Genomic DNA, 14,874 nt, shown 5'->3' with positions numbered 1-14,874 from the left:
TATGAATGGGTGAATATTATATTTAACCGGATGTTTATGATATGAAGTTTATGGATTAATTCCGGTTACTAGTATAGCCACCAGAGTAATTCTCTATAGTAAGATTTGAGACATATCAGAAATGTACACATTGGGAATCACTTTATTATTAACCATTACATGTATTCAGATGTCACGTGAGATAGTAACTTTGAGAAGCACATGAAATATGTAAGCAATGAATTGCCTTGGTCTAATCCTCACTGTAAATGAATTATGAAATTATAACCTTGTAGAGCATTAACTAAGTAATTAATGGAGCTATGATTTTCAATAAAAAGGGGAAGAGACCATTCATTTGGAGCGCCTCCTTCCCGACTCTAAGACTGGTGTGTGTGTTTCCTATGTGACATTCCTACAGTGCCTTTCTGCCTTTAGCTGTTACTGCTTCCTCAGATTCGCAGGTGACAGGATGGGCTCTAGAGTCGGCCTTGTCACAATATTCAAGTATGCAAATTATAAAACACCCTAAACTTACCCACCATCCATTTACCCCCTTCTTTCCAGTCCCCCTCCCTCTACTAGGCATGATTATAACAAGAACCACTTAAAAGTAATGAATATGTGAGGCTGTTATTACTTTCCTATATGAAAAGATGAAAAGTCACTCCTGATGTTGAACAAATTGGCAGCCCACACAGAAAGCATATGAATGTGTACAGTGTAGCTGGGAGACAGAATGATAGTGGGAATAAAGATGTGACTGTAGGGAAAGCATTTTTAGATTAAGATAAGATGGAAGGTGTGACTGTTCTACATACAATAATAGCCAAAACGGTTTTGCTTCTGAGAGCAAAGCACTAGCATGTTCTAAATGAGTGTTTCTGAAAGAGAGCCCTGCAAATAGAATACACCTGGTGCATAGCAGATTGTCATGAGTGTGGATTCAATAAAATTAACTACCTTTGTTTCTTTCTTTGGTTATACAATAATTTAAATGTTGCCTGTCAATGACCAGTGAAACCAACTTTGAAAAATACCAGGGTTTAAATCAAGTATCACTTTATCTTACCATCATTCAAATCTTGTAGTAGATTTTCCTGACAGGAGAAGTCCAGCTTCACTTTAATATTGACAGTAAATGTTGCAATCATGCCTGGCTTCAGGGGCAATTGGGAGAGAGTTTCTTCTAAGTCCCAGCTCAGGAAGTCACCATACAGCTTTTCTGTTGGCAGAGAAAAAACCAGGAATGAAGTCTCAAAATTACTATGAAATGGAAAAGAGATGCCAATCTGATCTGCAGTGAGCATCCATAGCTTTTGTAATATTAGACACAAACATCATTCTTCAGGATGAAACACTGCAAAAACAGTACTCCCCCGAAATTCACGGGGGTTCCGTTCTAGGAACCTCCTGCAAATTTCACCTGTCAAAAGGCAGGGGAGGCAGGAGAGGGAAGCTGGAGCGCCGTTCATTCGTGGTCTGCTCCAACCGCCTCTTCCTGTAGTAAAGACGGGCTACACCAATCAGGAGCTGTTTTGACACACAGCTCCTGATTGGTGTACCCCGACTTTACTACAGAAAGAGATGGTCGGAGCAGACTGCGAATGAACGATCCGCAATTCACAAACTGTGAACTCGCAGGGGAACACTGTAGTTATATGGTCTATAATCTTCACTCTCACCCCCATCAGAACTGTGAAGACAGTATTCAAGAAAAAAAGCCATCTTACTGTGACATAAACACCAGAAAAATAGAGCTGCACAAAAGGAATCGATAGATTCCAAGCCCATGCACAATTGATATACAACAAACATCATCACCATTTTGATAAGGATATAAAGCAGGGATGTCAAATGTCGGTTCTCGAGGGCCACAATCCAGTTGGGTTTTCAGCATTTCCTCAATGAATATGCATGCGATCTATCTGCATGCACTACTTTCATTGTATGCTAATAGATCTCATGCAAATTCAATGGGAAAGTCCTGAAAACCCGACTGGATTGCGTCCCTCAAGGACCAACATTTGACACCTCTGATATCAAGTTTCAAGTTTAATAAAAACCTGTATACCTCCTATCAGTCATCTAAGCAGTTTGTACATAATAAAATAGGGTAACATACATTAAAACATACAGGACCTACTGGAACGATAGGATTAAAGTAAAGAATTACATTATAAAATAGGAAAGAGAGCCATATAGGGGAAGCGCACTAATCCTGCAGCTATATTTGAGCAGTGCCTTCGATTTAGTCGATCATGTTATCTTAATTTTAAAAATTTATATCAGGGAGTCACATTGATTTTCAAATGCTAAAATCAAGATGAAATCAAAGACAAGTTTAAGAAGCACTAATCATATTGATCCAAGCAAATTTTGCAAGAAATGTAATACTAAGAGGAACCCAGCAGTAGTTTCAGCAATGTGATGGGTCCACTATTGGCTTTCTCAGTAAAAGGCATAATATTATATGGCAAAATGAATTTTGAAAATAGAAAAGCATGTACATTGGATTTGAATTTTAGATTTAATTAGTGACCTTTTCAAAATCTATGATCAAAGCAAGTTACACACTCAAAACATTAAAAAAGAATCTTCTAAATTCTAAATGGGTTGATTCAGATTTGTTTCCACTGAAATGTGAATTTTGAAAATTAGAGAAGACAAGGAAAAAAATTAAATTAGAGGATCACAAACCTGTTTGGCAAAAGTCCATAAACTAAACTAAACTAAACTAAACTAAACCTTAAGTTTGTATACCGCATCATCTCCACGGAAGTAGAGCTCGACTCGGTTTACAGGAATTACTAAAGAAAGGAACTCCAATGGGAAGAAGGAGGGCTTGGTAAAAAGGAAGGAAGGAGGGGGACTAAGTAGAGTGGGGAGGGAGGAAGTGGTTACATTTTAGAGAAAAGCCAAGTTTTCAAATGTTTTCTGAAACGTTGGACTGAGGGCGAACTTCGAAGAGGGGCAGATAAGCTGTTCCATAGCTCGGTGATCCTGAAGAGGAGGGATGTTCCAAGTCTTCCTGTATGGGAGATGCCCTTCAAAGAGGGGAATGACAGTATGAGTTTTTGAGTGGATCTGGTGGAGTTAGGATTCGGGGAGAGCCAAGATAGTGGAAACAGGGGAGGAAGGATGCCGTGTAGAGACTTGAAGGCTAGGCAGGCGCATTTGTAGTGAACCCTGAGGAGCACTGGGAGCCAGTGAAGCTTAGACAGAAGCGGGGAGACGTGGTCGAATTTGCTTTTTGCGAAGATTAATTTAGCCGCGGTGTTCTGAATCCGCTGAAGTCTGAGAAGACTTTTTTTTGTTAGGCTTAAGTAGATGGAATTGCAGTAGTCCAGTCTAGACAGAATAATGGATTGAACGAGGATAGCAAAGTGTTGTTGGTGGAAGCAGGATCTGACTTTCCTTAGCATGTGAAGGTTGAAAAAGCATTTTTTTACTAAGGAGTTAAGGTGATCGTTGAAGAATAGTGTAGAGTCGATGATGATTCCCAGAACTTTGCTTGAGTGCTCAAGCTGCAGTTTGGTGCCAGAGGATAATGGGATAATATAAATTTGAATTGGATAGCATAAAAAGGAAGCATTTTTCCTCACCGATACTTCTTCATTTGCTATTAAAAAATTATTAATCTTAGTCAATCAATTGACTACTATGGCTGCAAAAGTAAGAAATATCACAAGCACACTCTCTCATATCAAGCAGCTCACTACGATAAAGATTTTTGATCATTGCTACTTATATCCTGCTCTTATGACCATTTTAGAAAACTGCTGAAAACCTTCCTTTTTTCAAAATTTCTGACAAATAAGATCTCTTTGTATTCTTCATAAAATAATCTTTTATTAACCGCACTGAACTCATGGTTATGCGGTCTAGAAATCTGTTGTTATGTTATATTCCTTAAGCCATCTCAAAAAATGGCCTATGGGCTTCTCTTTTAGGAAATTATCCAAACCTTTTTTAAACCCTGCTAAGCTAACTGATTTCACCACATTCTCCAGCAATGATTTCCAGAATTTAATTACACATTGTGTGAAAAAATATTTTCTCCAGTTTGTTTTAAATCTCCTACTTAGTAGCTTCATTGCATGCTCCCTAGTCCTAGTATTTTTGGAAAGAGTAAACAAGCAAATCACATCTACCCTTTCTACTCCACTCAGTATTTTATAGACCTCTATTATATCACTCCTGAGCTGTCTCTTTTCCAAGCCTAAGAGCCCTAGTCACTTTAGCTTTTCCTAATAGGGAAGTCATCCCATCCCTTTTATCATTTTTGTCTCCCTTTTCTGTACCTTTTTTAATTCCTCTATATCTTTGTTGAGATACAGCGACCATCAATAAAATAATAACAAAGGAAGTTTCAAAGGTTAAGATACTAGGAGTTATTCTAGACCAGAAATCGAATTATCATGAGCAACTAAGTTCATTGATTAGAAGCTGTTTTTATAGGCTACGGATGATTAGATCGTTATCCTCATTCCTTAACGAAACATCATTGAACATTCTAATTCACTCGCTAGTCATATCAAAAATAGATTACTGTAATGCTTTGTACAAGGGAATAACACTAAAAGAAATACAAGGGTTACAAATCCTACAAAACAATGTCACTCCCCTACTAAAAGAAGCACATTGGTTACCCGTAAACTATAGAATCATGTATAAAATAGCACTACTTATATACAAAACGTTAATGAATAAAGCTCCTGTATTTTTACAAAGACTTCTAATCCCTTACATTCCAACAAGATCTTTAAGATCCAAGGAGACATCTCTCCTCTCAGTCTCTTCACTAAGGACTCCTTTTATAAAGCTGCGCTAGTGGTTTTAGTGCGTGCTAAATTGCCCCGCGTGCTGGACGCTAACGCCAGCATTGAGCTGGCGTTAGTTCTAGCCACGTAGCACGGGTGTAACGTGCGCTAAAATTCTGCATGCGCTAAAAACACTATTGCAGCTTAGTAAAAGGAGCCCCAAGATTCATTTATACGAGGAGGGACATGATCTTCTCTGTTACGGCACCTGAAACTTGGAACTCGCTTCCAATTTATATTAGGGAAGAAAAATCGCTTAGTAAGTTCAAAGGTCTCTTAAAAAGCTAGCTCTTTAAAGATGCTTTCTACTGAGCTGCTTGAATTCCATAAAACGTAAACACCTTACAGTGGACTAAAATCCTCTAAATGAAAATTAAGTAGGTAACTATTCCCATCCTACTGTTTTAACCTCTATGTTCATTTTATTTGTTTTTGAATTGTAATTAAACCTGTCTTCCTTTTGTGTCCTGTAGTGTCATAGGTTTAACAATTGTGTGGTTTTTATGTTTTTTTTATTTTTTTACCTTGACTATATTATTATTTTTAAATCGCATTGGATTATATTGCAATCAAATCAAATTTTTAAATAAACTTGACCAGAATTGCACACAGTATTCCTGATGCGGCTGTACCAGAGAGCAATACAAGGGCATTATAACATTTTCATTTTCTATTCCTTTCCTGATAATTCCTAACATTCTAGGCTAAAGTGGCCATTATTGAGATGGCTTAGGGAAATCCACAGCTTATCCCTAGGATAAGCAGCATAAAATCCGTTTTACTAAATGGGATCTAGCTAGGTTCTTGGGAATTGGGTTGGCTATTGTTGGAAACAGGATACTGGGCTTGATGGACCTTCGGTCTGTCCTAGTATGACAATTCTTATGTTCTTAATGTGCAGCAGTAGCTAAGAGAGCAAATAGAATAAAAATACTAGGACTAGACCTCTATCATATCACCCCTGAGCCATTTCTTCTCTAGGCCCTAGACAGTATATCAAATAAATGAACTATATTTATTGGACAGTTGTCCAGTTTATTTAAAAAGTCCATCTTTTTTAGCCAAATAATAGCTACTAAATTTAATTATGAATTCCAACTAGGTAATTTTTCTGCCATTTTGAGGTAATATTATATTTTATGGAGATTATTGAGAAAGGGACCCTACCACCGTATGCAAATGAAATCTTGATCAGTCTTATTCCTAAGACTGGGAGGAGTTTCAACATGCATGCTTCGTTTAGGCCAATCTAATTAATCAATATAGATCTAAAAATTCTATCTAAAATACTGTAGCAGAAAGGCTGTCTAATCATCTACTCAGGCACGTAGGATCTCTTAGGGAGAGGAGGAGATAGTGGATGCTGTGGATGGGCAGACTGGATAGGTCATTTGATCTTTATCTGCCATAATATTTCTCTGTTTCTAATAAATGATGATCAAGAAGACTTTGTCAAGGGCAGGCACTCGGTTATCAATATTAGAAAACTGTTATTGGTTATATAATATTGTCAACAACACGGGGAAGAACCGTCATTGCGTTTTTTGCATTTGTTTTTCTGGTCATTGTTGAGGAATTTTTGAAATTTACAGATGCAATAAGATGTCACAGAAAATTGAGTTTCTGAATGAATTAAAACAAAGTGCCTATTAAAAAATTGGGAACTCAGATGAGAGATCTATAAAGTCTGAGGCATTGTAATTAAAAGATTGAAAAGTCTAAATTGCTGATTCTATATTGTAGCTACGCTACGGAAGTTCAGAAGGTTGATTTTGTGACTCTTAAGACATAGTCAAATTTATGTACCATTTATAAGGACATTCTTCATATACATCCATGGAGTTTATAGATAAGGTTCTCAGAGGAACAGGAAACTTGGGTGTTTTACAGGGAGAATCTGTTCCTTATAGATTAGAACATACAATACTAATTGGGAGGTCATACAGAAGTTAAGATGTGTCTTCAGGAAGTAGGGCTTTTTACTGATTGATGTCTTGAAAAGGTCAGAAATCAAAAGTGATTTAGTAAGAAAAAGTGAAACACTGCCACCTGCTGGACTTAACATTAAAATTAAGGATTTAAATGTAACATTGATATAAGGCATTTTTGGAAAGGAAGTCATGTGATCAACTGTGCCATTGTATTCTAAAGCATGGTAATTATTACAAATGATGTCACATAGGGTATAAATCTATTTGTCCTTGCTTTCTCCCTTTGAAGATCACTGAAATTTTGATGGCTTGCTCTTCCTAGGCATAGGAGAACTAATAATAAATCCTACATGATTATTACATGGCTTTTCTTCATGTCTGTTATTTGAATTCACAGAACGGAGTCTTTAGCCCAGTCATGTGGGAGAGAGAATCCATTCTGGCAATTCTTTTGGCCTCGATGTTCAAGTCTTCCAGCCTGGCTTGAATATCATCAACTGTGGAACAAACTTTGCCACAACGCAAGACATCCCTAACTTTTCTGTTAGGATGTTGTGGCATAAACCAATGGAGATGATGCAATCCTCTGCCAATTCTCTAACATTTAATCGTCGATTAATGCGCCAAGAACCCTCACTTGATCATCATCAGTTGACGTTGATGGTCTTCCAGTTCATGAATTTTCTTCCACTGATTCATGACCACTTTTGAAGCATGAATACCATTTAAAACACCTTCCACGACTCATGATATGTTCCCCATAAGCCACTTCAACATTTCATAAGTTTCTGTAGCAGTCTTACCCAGTTTTAAACAGAACTTTATGTTGTAGTGTTGTAGAGGTTGTACATGTTGAAAAATAGTCAATCACGAAAACAAATTTTCATAAAAACTGCTGTAGCTTGGAGACGAAAACAGATATCAACAAACAGAAAAAAGGAGGTTACTCTTTCTTGAGGTTTCAAGCTACTCAATGCTGCCTAGCGCATCTTAAAAGATGTTCCCAGTAGTGTGCAATTCAAACTGTACTGGAACTTTTTGAACAGACCTCATATACTGAGCTCTAAACCAAGGCTTTGCATGGGGGTTAGCTGGCATACAAAATCTCTTTTTGAACCATGTGCCTGCAAAACTGTGATCAAGCAACACTAAACCTACACACAACCTTGCCATATACTTTTCTGCATCTAACCCAGAATCTGTTCCTTGCAGACAAAAGCCCTAACTGCAAGCGAGTTGTAAAATATGTATTTAGGACTAAAAAAAAGTGTGTAAAATAGTAAGCAAGTATCCTGGGGAGCTTACCCGAGGAGATCATCCTGTGACAAGGACTGATAATCCTACAAGCAGTCAATTTGACATATTTCATGCTTTTCAGATTTCTCTCCACAATCTTGTTCTAACTAAAGTACTTTTAAAATCCTTTTGTTTTATCTCTTTGAATGCTTCAATCAATACTTCATTTGGGCCTATGTTTTTTCTGTTCTTTGTAGTCACTGTCTCTGCTGCTTCTTTCTTGCTTACATTTTTCTAAGGATCCTTCAACCAATCTACTGAAACATTTTGTTCTAAATTTCAGTGACAAAGCATTCTAAAACAGCAGTTTGTTAATTCAGCCCACTCTTCAAATATCTTAAGTCATTCAGAATTTCTTGTCTTTGTTTAACAATAGCTTTGTGCTATCTACTAATGATATGAACATGTTATCTGTCCTTTCTGTCTCTGTTTCAATAATACAGTTTTTACATCAGTTCTAAATTTTATGTATGGACTATTTTCATTGAAAACTACTGGGTCAAATTCTAAACTACGTCTCCCAAAAAGCAGAACCATACAGCAAAACTGAAAAGGAAGAACTTGTAATGTGAACTTCACTTCAATATATAAACTTTCAACCAGAGAGGTGCTCAGAACCTTGAAAAACAAGGTGGAATAAATGCTAACTGGGGACAAACCCCTATAAGCATTTCAGTGTTCTATCATTGCATCCTCTCCCGTGATAGAAAGAAATATGGTGAAAAATATCTTGCAAAAAAGACTAAACTAATGTCCCAAATCAATCATATGAAAAAATAATAACTTCAACGCTTTTCAAATGTGAACTTAACTTGCGGGCTCTAACGCGTTTCACCAAAGGCTTCTTCAGAGAGCCGCCAAACAAGCTGGAACTGAGTGAAAACTTCTTCCTTCCTCGTCACCCTTGATTACATCACTTCCTGGTAAGGTGATGTAATCAAGGGTGACGAGGAAGGAAGAAGTTTTCACTCAGTTCCAGCTTGTTTGGCGGCTCTCTGAAGAAGCCTTTGGCGAAATGTGTTAGGGCCCGCTGGAGTGAGACAGCTTCCCGAAGCACCCATGCAAGTTAAGTTCACATTTGAAAAGCGTTGAAGTTATCATTTTTTCACATGATTGATTTGGGACATTAGTTTAGTCTTTTTTGCAAGATATTTTTCACCATATTTCTTTCTATCACGGGAGAGGATGCAATGATAGAACACTGAAATGCTTATAGGGGTTTGTCCCCAGTTAGCATTTATTCCACCTTGTTTTTCAAGGTTCTGAGCACCTCTCTGGTTGAAAGTTTATATATTGAAGTGAAGTTCACATTACAAGTTCTTCCTTTTCAGTTTTGCTGTATGGACTATTTTCATAACATTATTGCATAACTCACATCATCAATCCAGACAAAATAGTTCTGGACTCCTCTGGGAGGATGGGCTAAATAAATAAAAAAATAACCACCTAATGGCTACTCAGAGACTGTATCCGATTTCAAGAAAGCCTGGGATAGGTACTGTATGTGGGATCTCTTAGAGCAAGGGTGTCAAAGTCCCTCCTTGAGGGCCGCAATCCAGTCGGGTGTTCAGGATTTCCCCAATGAATATGCATGAGATCTATTAGCATACAATGAAAGCAGTATATTCATTGAGGAAATCCTGAAAACCCGACTGGATTGCGGCCCTCGAGGAGGAACTTTGACACCCCTGTCTTAGAGAGAGGAAGAGATAATGGCTACTGCGGATGGGAAGACTGGATGGGCCATTTTGGCCTTTATTTGCCATTATGTTTCTATGTTTCAGTGATTACATGAACTGATTTGGAGATGGGAATGTTATTTGAACATCTTTCTGTGGCAATAACTGACAAAATCATTCAGTCTCAGCAGGGATTAAACGTAAAAAGAATCTGAACCAGCTGTAGGCCATTCATCCACGAATGCATGACTGAAAAAATCTGCAAAATAAGTAACAAAGATGATTGACTTTCATATATAGTAAGCACAATGTTAAACGAGAAAAGAAGGTATTTTCAGGTTGCATTGCCTCTGCTGCCCTCCGCCACATCAGTCTTCTAAACTTTTCCAGTTGAAAATGTCTTTGCATCGTCATCTATTTTCTTGTCAGCTTTATCAATGGTGAGGGCTCATAGCTGCTACAAAACATAACCGGCAGGAATAATTCCCTTTGTGTGCTTTTGGAAGCAGATGGTTTGTTTGCATTAATTTAATTCCATCAAGAAAGTTAGTGCATCCTGGGACTAGAATGTAATAAGAATGGCCATTTTAATTTTTCATTTCTAAATATGTTTGCTCAATAATAGTTGCACTACTAGGCCATGATATTACTTTTCTTTCTGAAATTATTCGGGGGGGGGGGAGTCAATGAAACATAATACTTTTTTGCATCATAAAACTTTCTAATGTTGCAGAGACATGGTTTAAGATTATCCTAAATTCCATGAGTTTAACATCAAAATTAATAAACAGTGAGTGCAAAGCCTGTGCAGTAATTGTTAGGATTTTTTTCTTGCCACTGAAAAATGCAGATTACCACAGAACCATCATCCTTTGCTAGGATGCTTATACTGAACATTTCTAGGAAGACCATCATAACAGCAGCTGTTCCTTTTATGTATCAGTGCAGAACTAACTCGCCACTTTTGCAGCACAATAAAAAAAAAAAAAAAAAACTATTGGGTTTTCTAGCTATCTGATTTGAACAGATGCGACATTCTGAAAAAGAGGTTCAAGAACCAGTTGTGGCCAAACCACGATTATTGGTTAAAGTTAAAAGGGCCATTGGCTGTCAGAAGAACTTAACATAAGAGCTGCCATACTGAGACAGACCAAAGGTCCATCAAGCCCTGTATCCTGTTTCCAACAGTGGCCAACCCAGGTCCCAAGTACCTGGCAAAAGCCCAACAAGTAGCAACATTCCAGAGCTGTGATGTCATAATACCTCATTCCACCAATGCCTGACAGCCAACCTCATCAGTGATGTCACAATGGCTTGATTGTCCTATTCTTAGCTCACATAAGCAGTGGCGTACCTAACATATGTGACAACCAGGGCCCATCATTTTTTGACACATGATTTTTAGTAACAATCCACATGTCACACAAGAGTGTACCTAGGAAAAAGCAGCATCTTACATACTGCAGTGAGCACATCAATACACCCATTATAAAACTAAACAAGCCAGACTAGTACAGATCAATCCTACACAGTCAATCCTAACAGAAAACCATGTCTTTCGAACACACAGAACACAGAAAACATCTTCGCCTAGTATGGAATATGTAATCACAAACTAACCCCTCCCCCTTTTACAAAACTGTAATGTAGTTTTTAGCCACGGTGGTAACAGCTCAGATGCCAATGCTAAAAAACGCTCTACAGTTTTGTAAATGGGGAGATAGAATAAAAATATGTAGACAAAGGTTAAACTGAAGCACCAAGCTGGACACTGCATACAATGCAACACCACAGAAACAGCAATGAATCTCACCTAAAGCAAAAAAATAAATAGAATTTTTTTTTCTACCTTGTCTTCTCTGGTTTCTGCTTTCCTCATCTTCTTGTCACTCTCTTCAAGTTTCAAGTTTATTTGTTATTTGATTAATCGCCTATTACAAATACTAAGCGATGTACACATAATAAAATAAATTTCTAAAATGTACATAAAATAGATAGTAACGTTAACAAGGGTATAAAATCAGCAAAACAAACTAATTAAAACAAAACAAGCAAACAATAGGATAGGAGGGAAAGAAATACAATTTTAGATAGGAAAGAATCAACAATTAAAGGTGAAACCAAGTAGGAATGGGAGGACAAATAAATAATTGGAGATAAAAATACATAAAAGAGCAAAATGATGAAAGAGCAATTAACATTTCAATTAGGTATTGAACGCATCTTTAAAAAGAAAGCTCTTAAGTTGGCTCTTAAATTTTTCCTAATTCTTCTCCTCTCTTAAATATAGCGGGAGTGAATTCCATGTCTAAGGCGCCATTACAGTAAAAATAAATTGCCTTAGAGTGTTAATAATTTTAAGAGTAGGAATGACCAACAAGAGTTGGTCATTAGATCTTAAAAATTTGGGAGAATTATATGGAATTAAAACTTTGTAAATAAAAGCAGGGGTTTTGTATAATAACGATTTAAATGTAAGTAAAGATAATTTGTATAAAATACGATGTGAAACTGGGAGCCAATGTGCATTTTGAAGTAATGGAGTAACATGGTCGAACTTCTTAGCCCCCATAATTAATTTAATAGAGGCATTCTGAATTATCTGCAATCTTCTAATTTCTTTTTGAGCCATTCCCTTGAATAATGAATTGCAATAGTCAATTTTCGAAATAATCATTGAATGAATTAATATATTCAATGATTTGGGACATAAGAATTTTGAAATAGCCCGTATTTGACGTAGTCTGTAAAAAGTAGCTTTAACCACATAACTAACGTGGTCTTGGTAGGTTAGGTTTTCATCTAAAATAACACCTAGAATTCGAATCTTGTTTATCTGTTTAAGAATAACCCCTTGGATAGAAATATGAACAGCATCCACTGTCAACCCTCTCTCTACCCCTTCTATATGGCATCTTCTCTCCTTCTATTCCCCTTCCAGAAACTTTATGCCTCCCCTTTCCATCTCTCCCTTCACCCCCATTGGTCTGGCATCCATCTTCTTCCCTTCCCTCCTCCAATGGTCTGGCATCTCTCTTCTCTCCTTCCCTTTCCCACACACCCATGGGCTGGCATTTCACTCTCTCCTCTCCCTTCCCCCCACTTCCATCAGCATCTGTCCCCTTTTTTCCCTCCAACCCAATTCCATGCAGTATCCTTCCCCCTTATGTCTCTTTCCCCTTTCTCTGCACACCAATTCCATCAGCATCTGCCCCTTTCTCTCCCTCCACCATGCTTTCATACCACCCTGACCCCCTTTCTCACCCTCCACACCCTTCCATACCACCCTGACCCGCTTTCTAACCCTTCACCACGCTTCCATACCACCCTGACCCCCTTTTTCTTCTTCCACCACCCTGCTATGCTCCTTTCTCTCTCCATCCAAATCAGCAAGGTCCTGTGATGACTACTTCTGCTACATCGGAGGGGGGTGGGTTAGCAGATGCAGGGAGTTGAAGCAGATTCCCATGATGACTGCTACTGCCGGTCCACACACACCCCCCCCCCCCGACATCACTTACCTCTTCCAGAGCAGAGGTGGTAGATGCAGTCATCGCAGGACCTTCTGAGCTGTAGTGGCCCTGTACTTCAGCGTGGCTGCTGACTCTGTTCCAGAATAAGTACAGCAGCCACGCTGAGGTGCCGTTTAGAGCAGCACAGGAGGTTCCGGACCTGGCCGGCTGTGCAACCCCTTGAAGCGTGCACCCGGGGCGGACCACCCCCCCCCCTCCCTCCCGCCTTGGTAAGCCACTGATCATAAGACTAGCCATACTGGGACAGACTGACGGTCCATCAAGCACAGTATCCTGTTTCCAACAGTGGCCAACCCAGGTCCCAAGTATCTGGCAGAAGCCCAACAAGTAGCAACATTCCAGAGCTGAGACTATGATGTCATAATGTCTCAGAGCCAGCCTCACCAGTGATGTCACAATGGCTTGATTGTCCTACACTTGGTTCACATAAGAACATAAGAGCAGCAATTCTGGGAAAGACTGAAGGGCCATCAAGCCCAGTATTCAGTTTCCAACAGTGGCCAATCCAGGTCACAAGTACCTGGCAACATATCAAAGAGTAAAACAGATTTTATTTTTATACTAGGAATATTCAGTGGATTTCCCTAAGTCCATCTTAATAGTGGCTTATTGACTTCTGTTTTAAGAAATTATCCAAACCTTTTTTTAAAAAAAATCCTGTTAAGCAAACTGTTTTCACCACATTCTCCGGCAACAAATTCCAAAGTTTAATTTTACGCTGAGTGAAGAAATATTTTATCTGGTTTGCTTTAAATTTACTACTTAGCAGCTTCATCGCATGCCACCCAGTCCTAGTATTGTAAAAAAAAAAATAAAGTTATATTTCAAGTGGAAAAATATTTTTCTCAAAGAATAAAACTGATGTTTAAAAGCAGAATGAAAAACCACCTTTTTGATATAGCTTTCAAACCTTAACCTTACTCCACTGCTCTCTAACCCAGCCAGCTGATTAACTGTTCCATGACATCCTGTTTGTCTGTCTTGGCTGTTTAGATTGTAAGCTCTTTTGAGCAGGGACTATTTTCTTATTCTTTGTGACTCTGTGCAGCACTGCTATAGAAATAATTAATAGTAGTAGTAGTTCAGAAAACTAATAATATTTATTTTGCCACTGTTGTAGTGAGTTGATAATATAGGGATACAATAAAGGAGCAGCCAACTAATGTGATAGCTATCATATAATTATTTGCTTAAAGTATGTCTAAAAAATGCTAAATTAAGAATGTTCCATTGAAGTTAGAATTTTTATACTTACTATTCTTTGACTTTTTTGATAGTACTAAATCATACAAGCCACTGTTACATAAGAACATAAGCATTGCCGCTGCTGGATCAGACCAGTGGTCCATCGTGCCCAGCAGTCCGCTCATGCGGTGGCCCCCAGGTCAAAGACCAGTGCTCTAAATGAGTCCAGCCTTACCTGCGTACATTCCAGTTTAGCAGGAACTTGTCCAACTTTGTCTTGAATCCCTGAAGAGTGTTTTCCCCTATAACAGACTCTGGAAAAGCGTTCCAGTTTTCTACCACTCTCTGGGTGAAGAACTTCCTTACGTTTGTACAGAATCTATCCACTTTCAACTTTAGAGAGTGCTCTCTCGTTCTCCCTACCTTGGAGAGGGTGAACAATCTGTCT

General features: G+C 38.3%; 1 protein-coding gene across 8 annotated transcripts in view; it reads right to left on the bottom strand.

The window, feature by feature from the left end:
- Nucleotides 1–14,874, bottom strand: part of TRAPPC9 (trafficking protein particle complex 9) — a 1,198,476-nt gene that overhangs the window by 972,912 nt on the left and 210,690 nt on the right. For all 8 annotated transcript variants that reach the window (XM_033933661.1, XM_033933662.1, XM_033933667.1 and 5 more), the window contains one exon: nucleotides 1,052–1,204. In XM_033933661.1, the coding sequence (XP_033789552.1) occupies nucleotides 1,052–1,204 (153 nt within the window). The remainder of the gene's footprint in view (nucleotides 1–1,051; nucleotides 1,205–14,874) is intronic.

Source organism: Geotrypetes seraphini, chromosome 2, assembly GCF_902459505.1.
Source record: "Geotrypetes seraphini chromosome 2, aGeoSer1.1, whole genome shotgun sequence".
Classification (NCBI taxonomy): domain Eukaryota; kingdom Metazoa; phylum Chordata; class Amphibia; order Gymnophiona; family Dermophiidae; genus Geotrypetes; species Geotrypetes seraphini.
The sequence above is the reverse complement of the archived record's forward strand: the minus strand, read 5'-3'. Positions and strand labels throughout refer to the sequence as shown.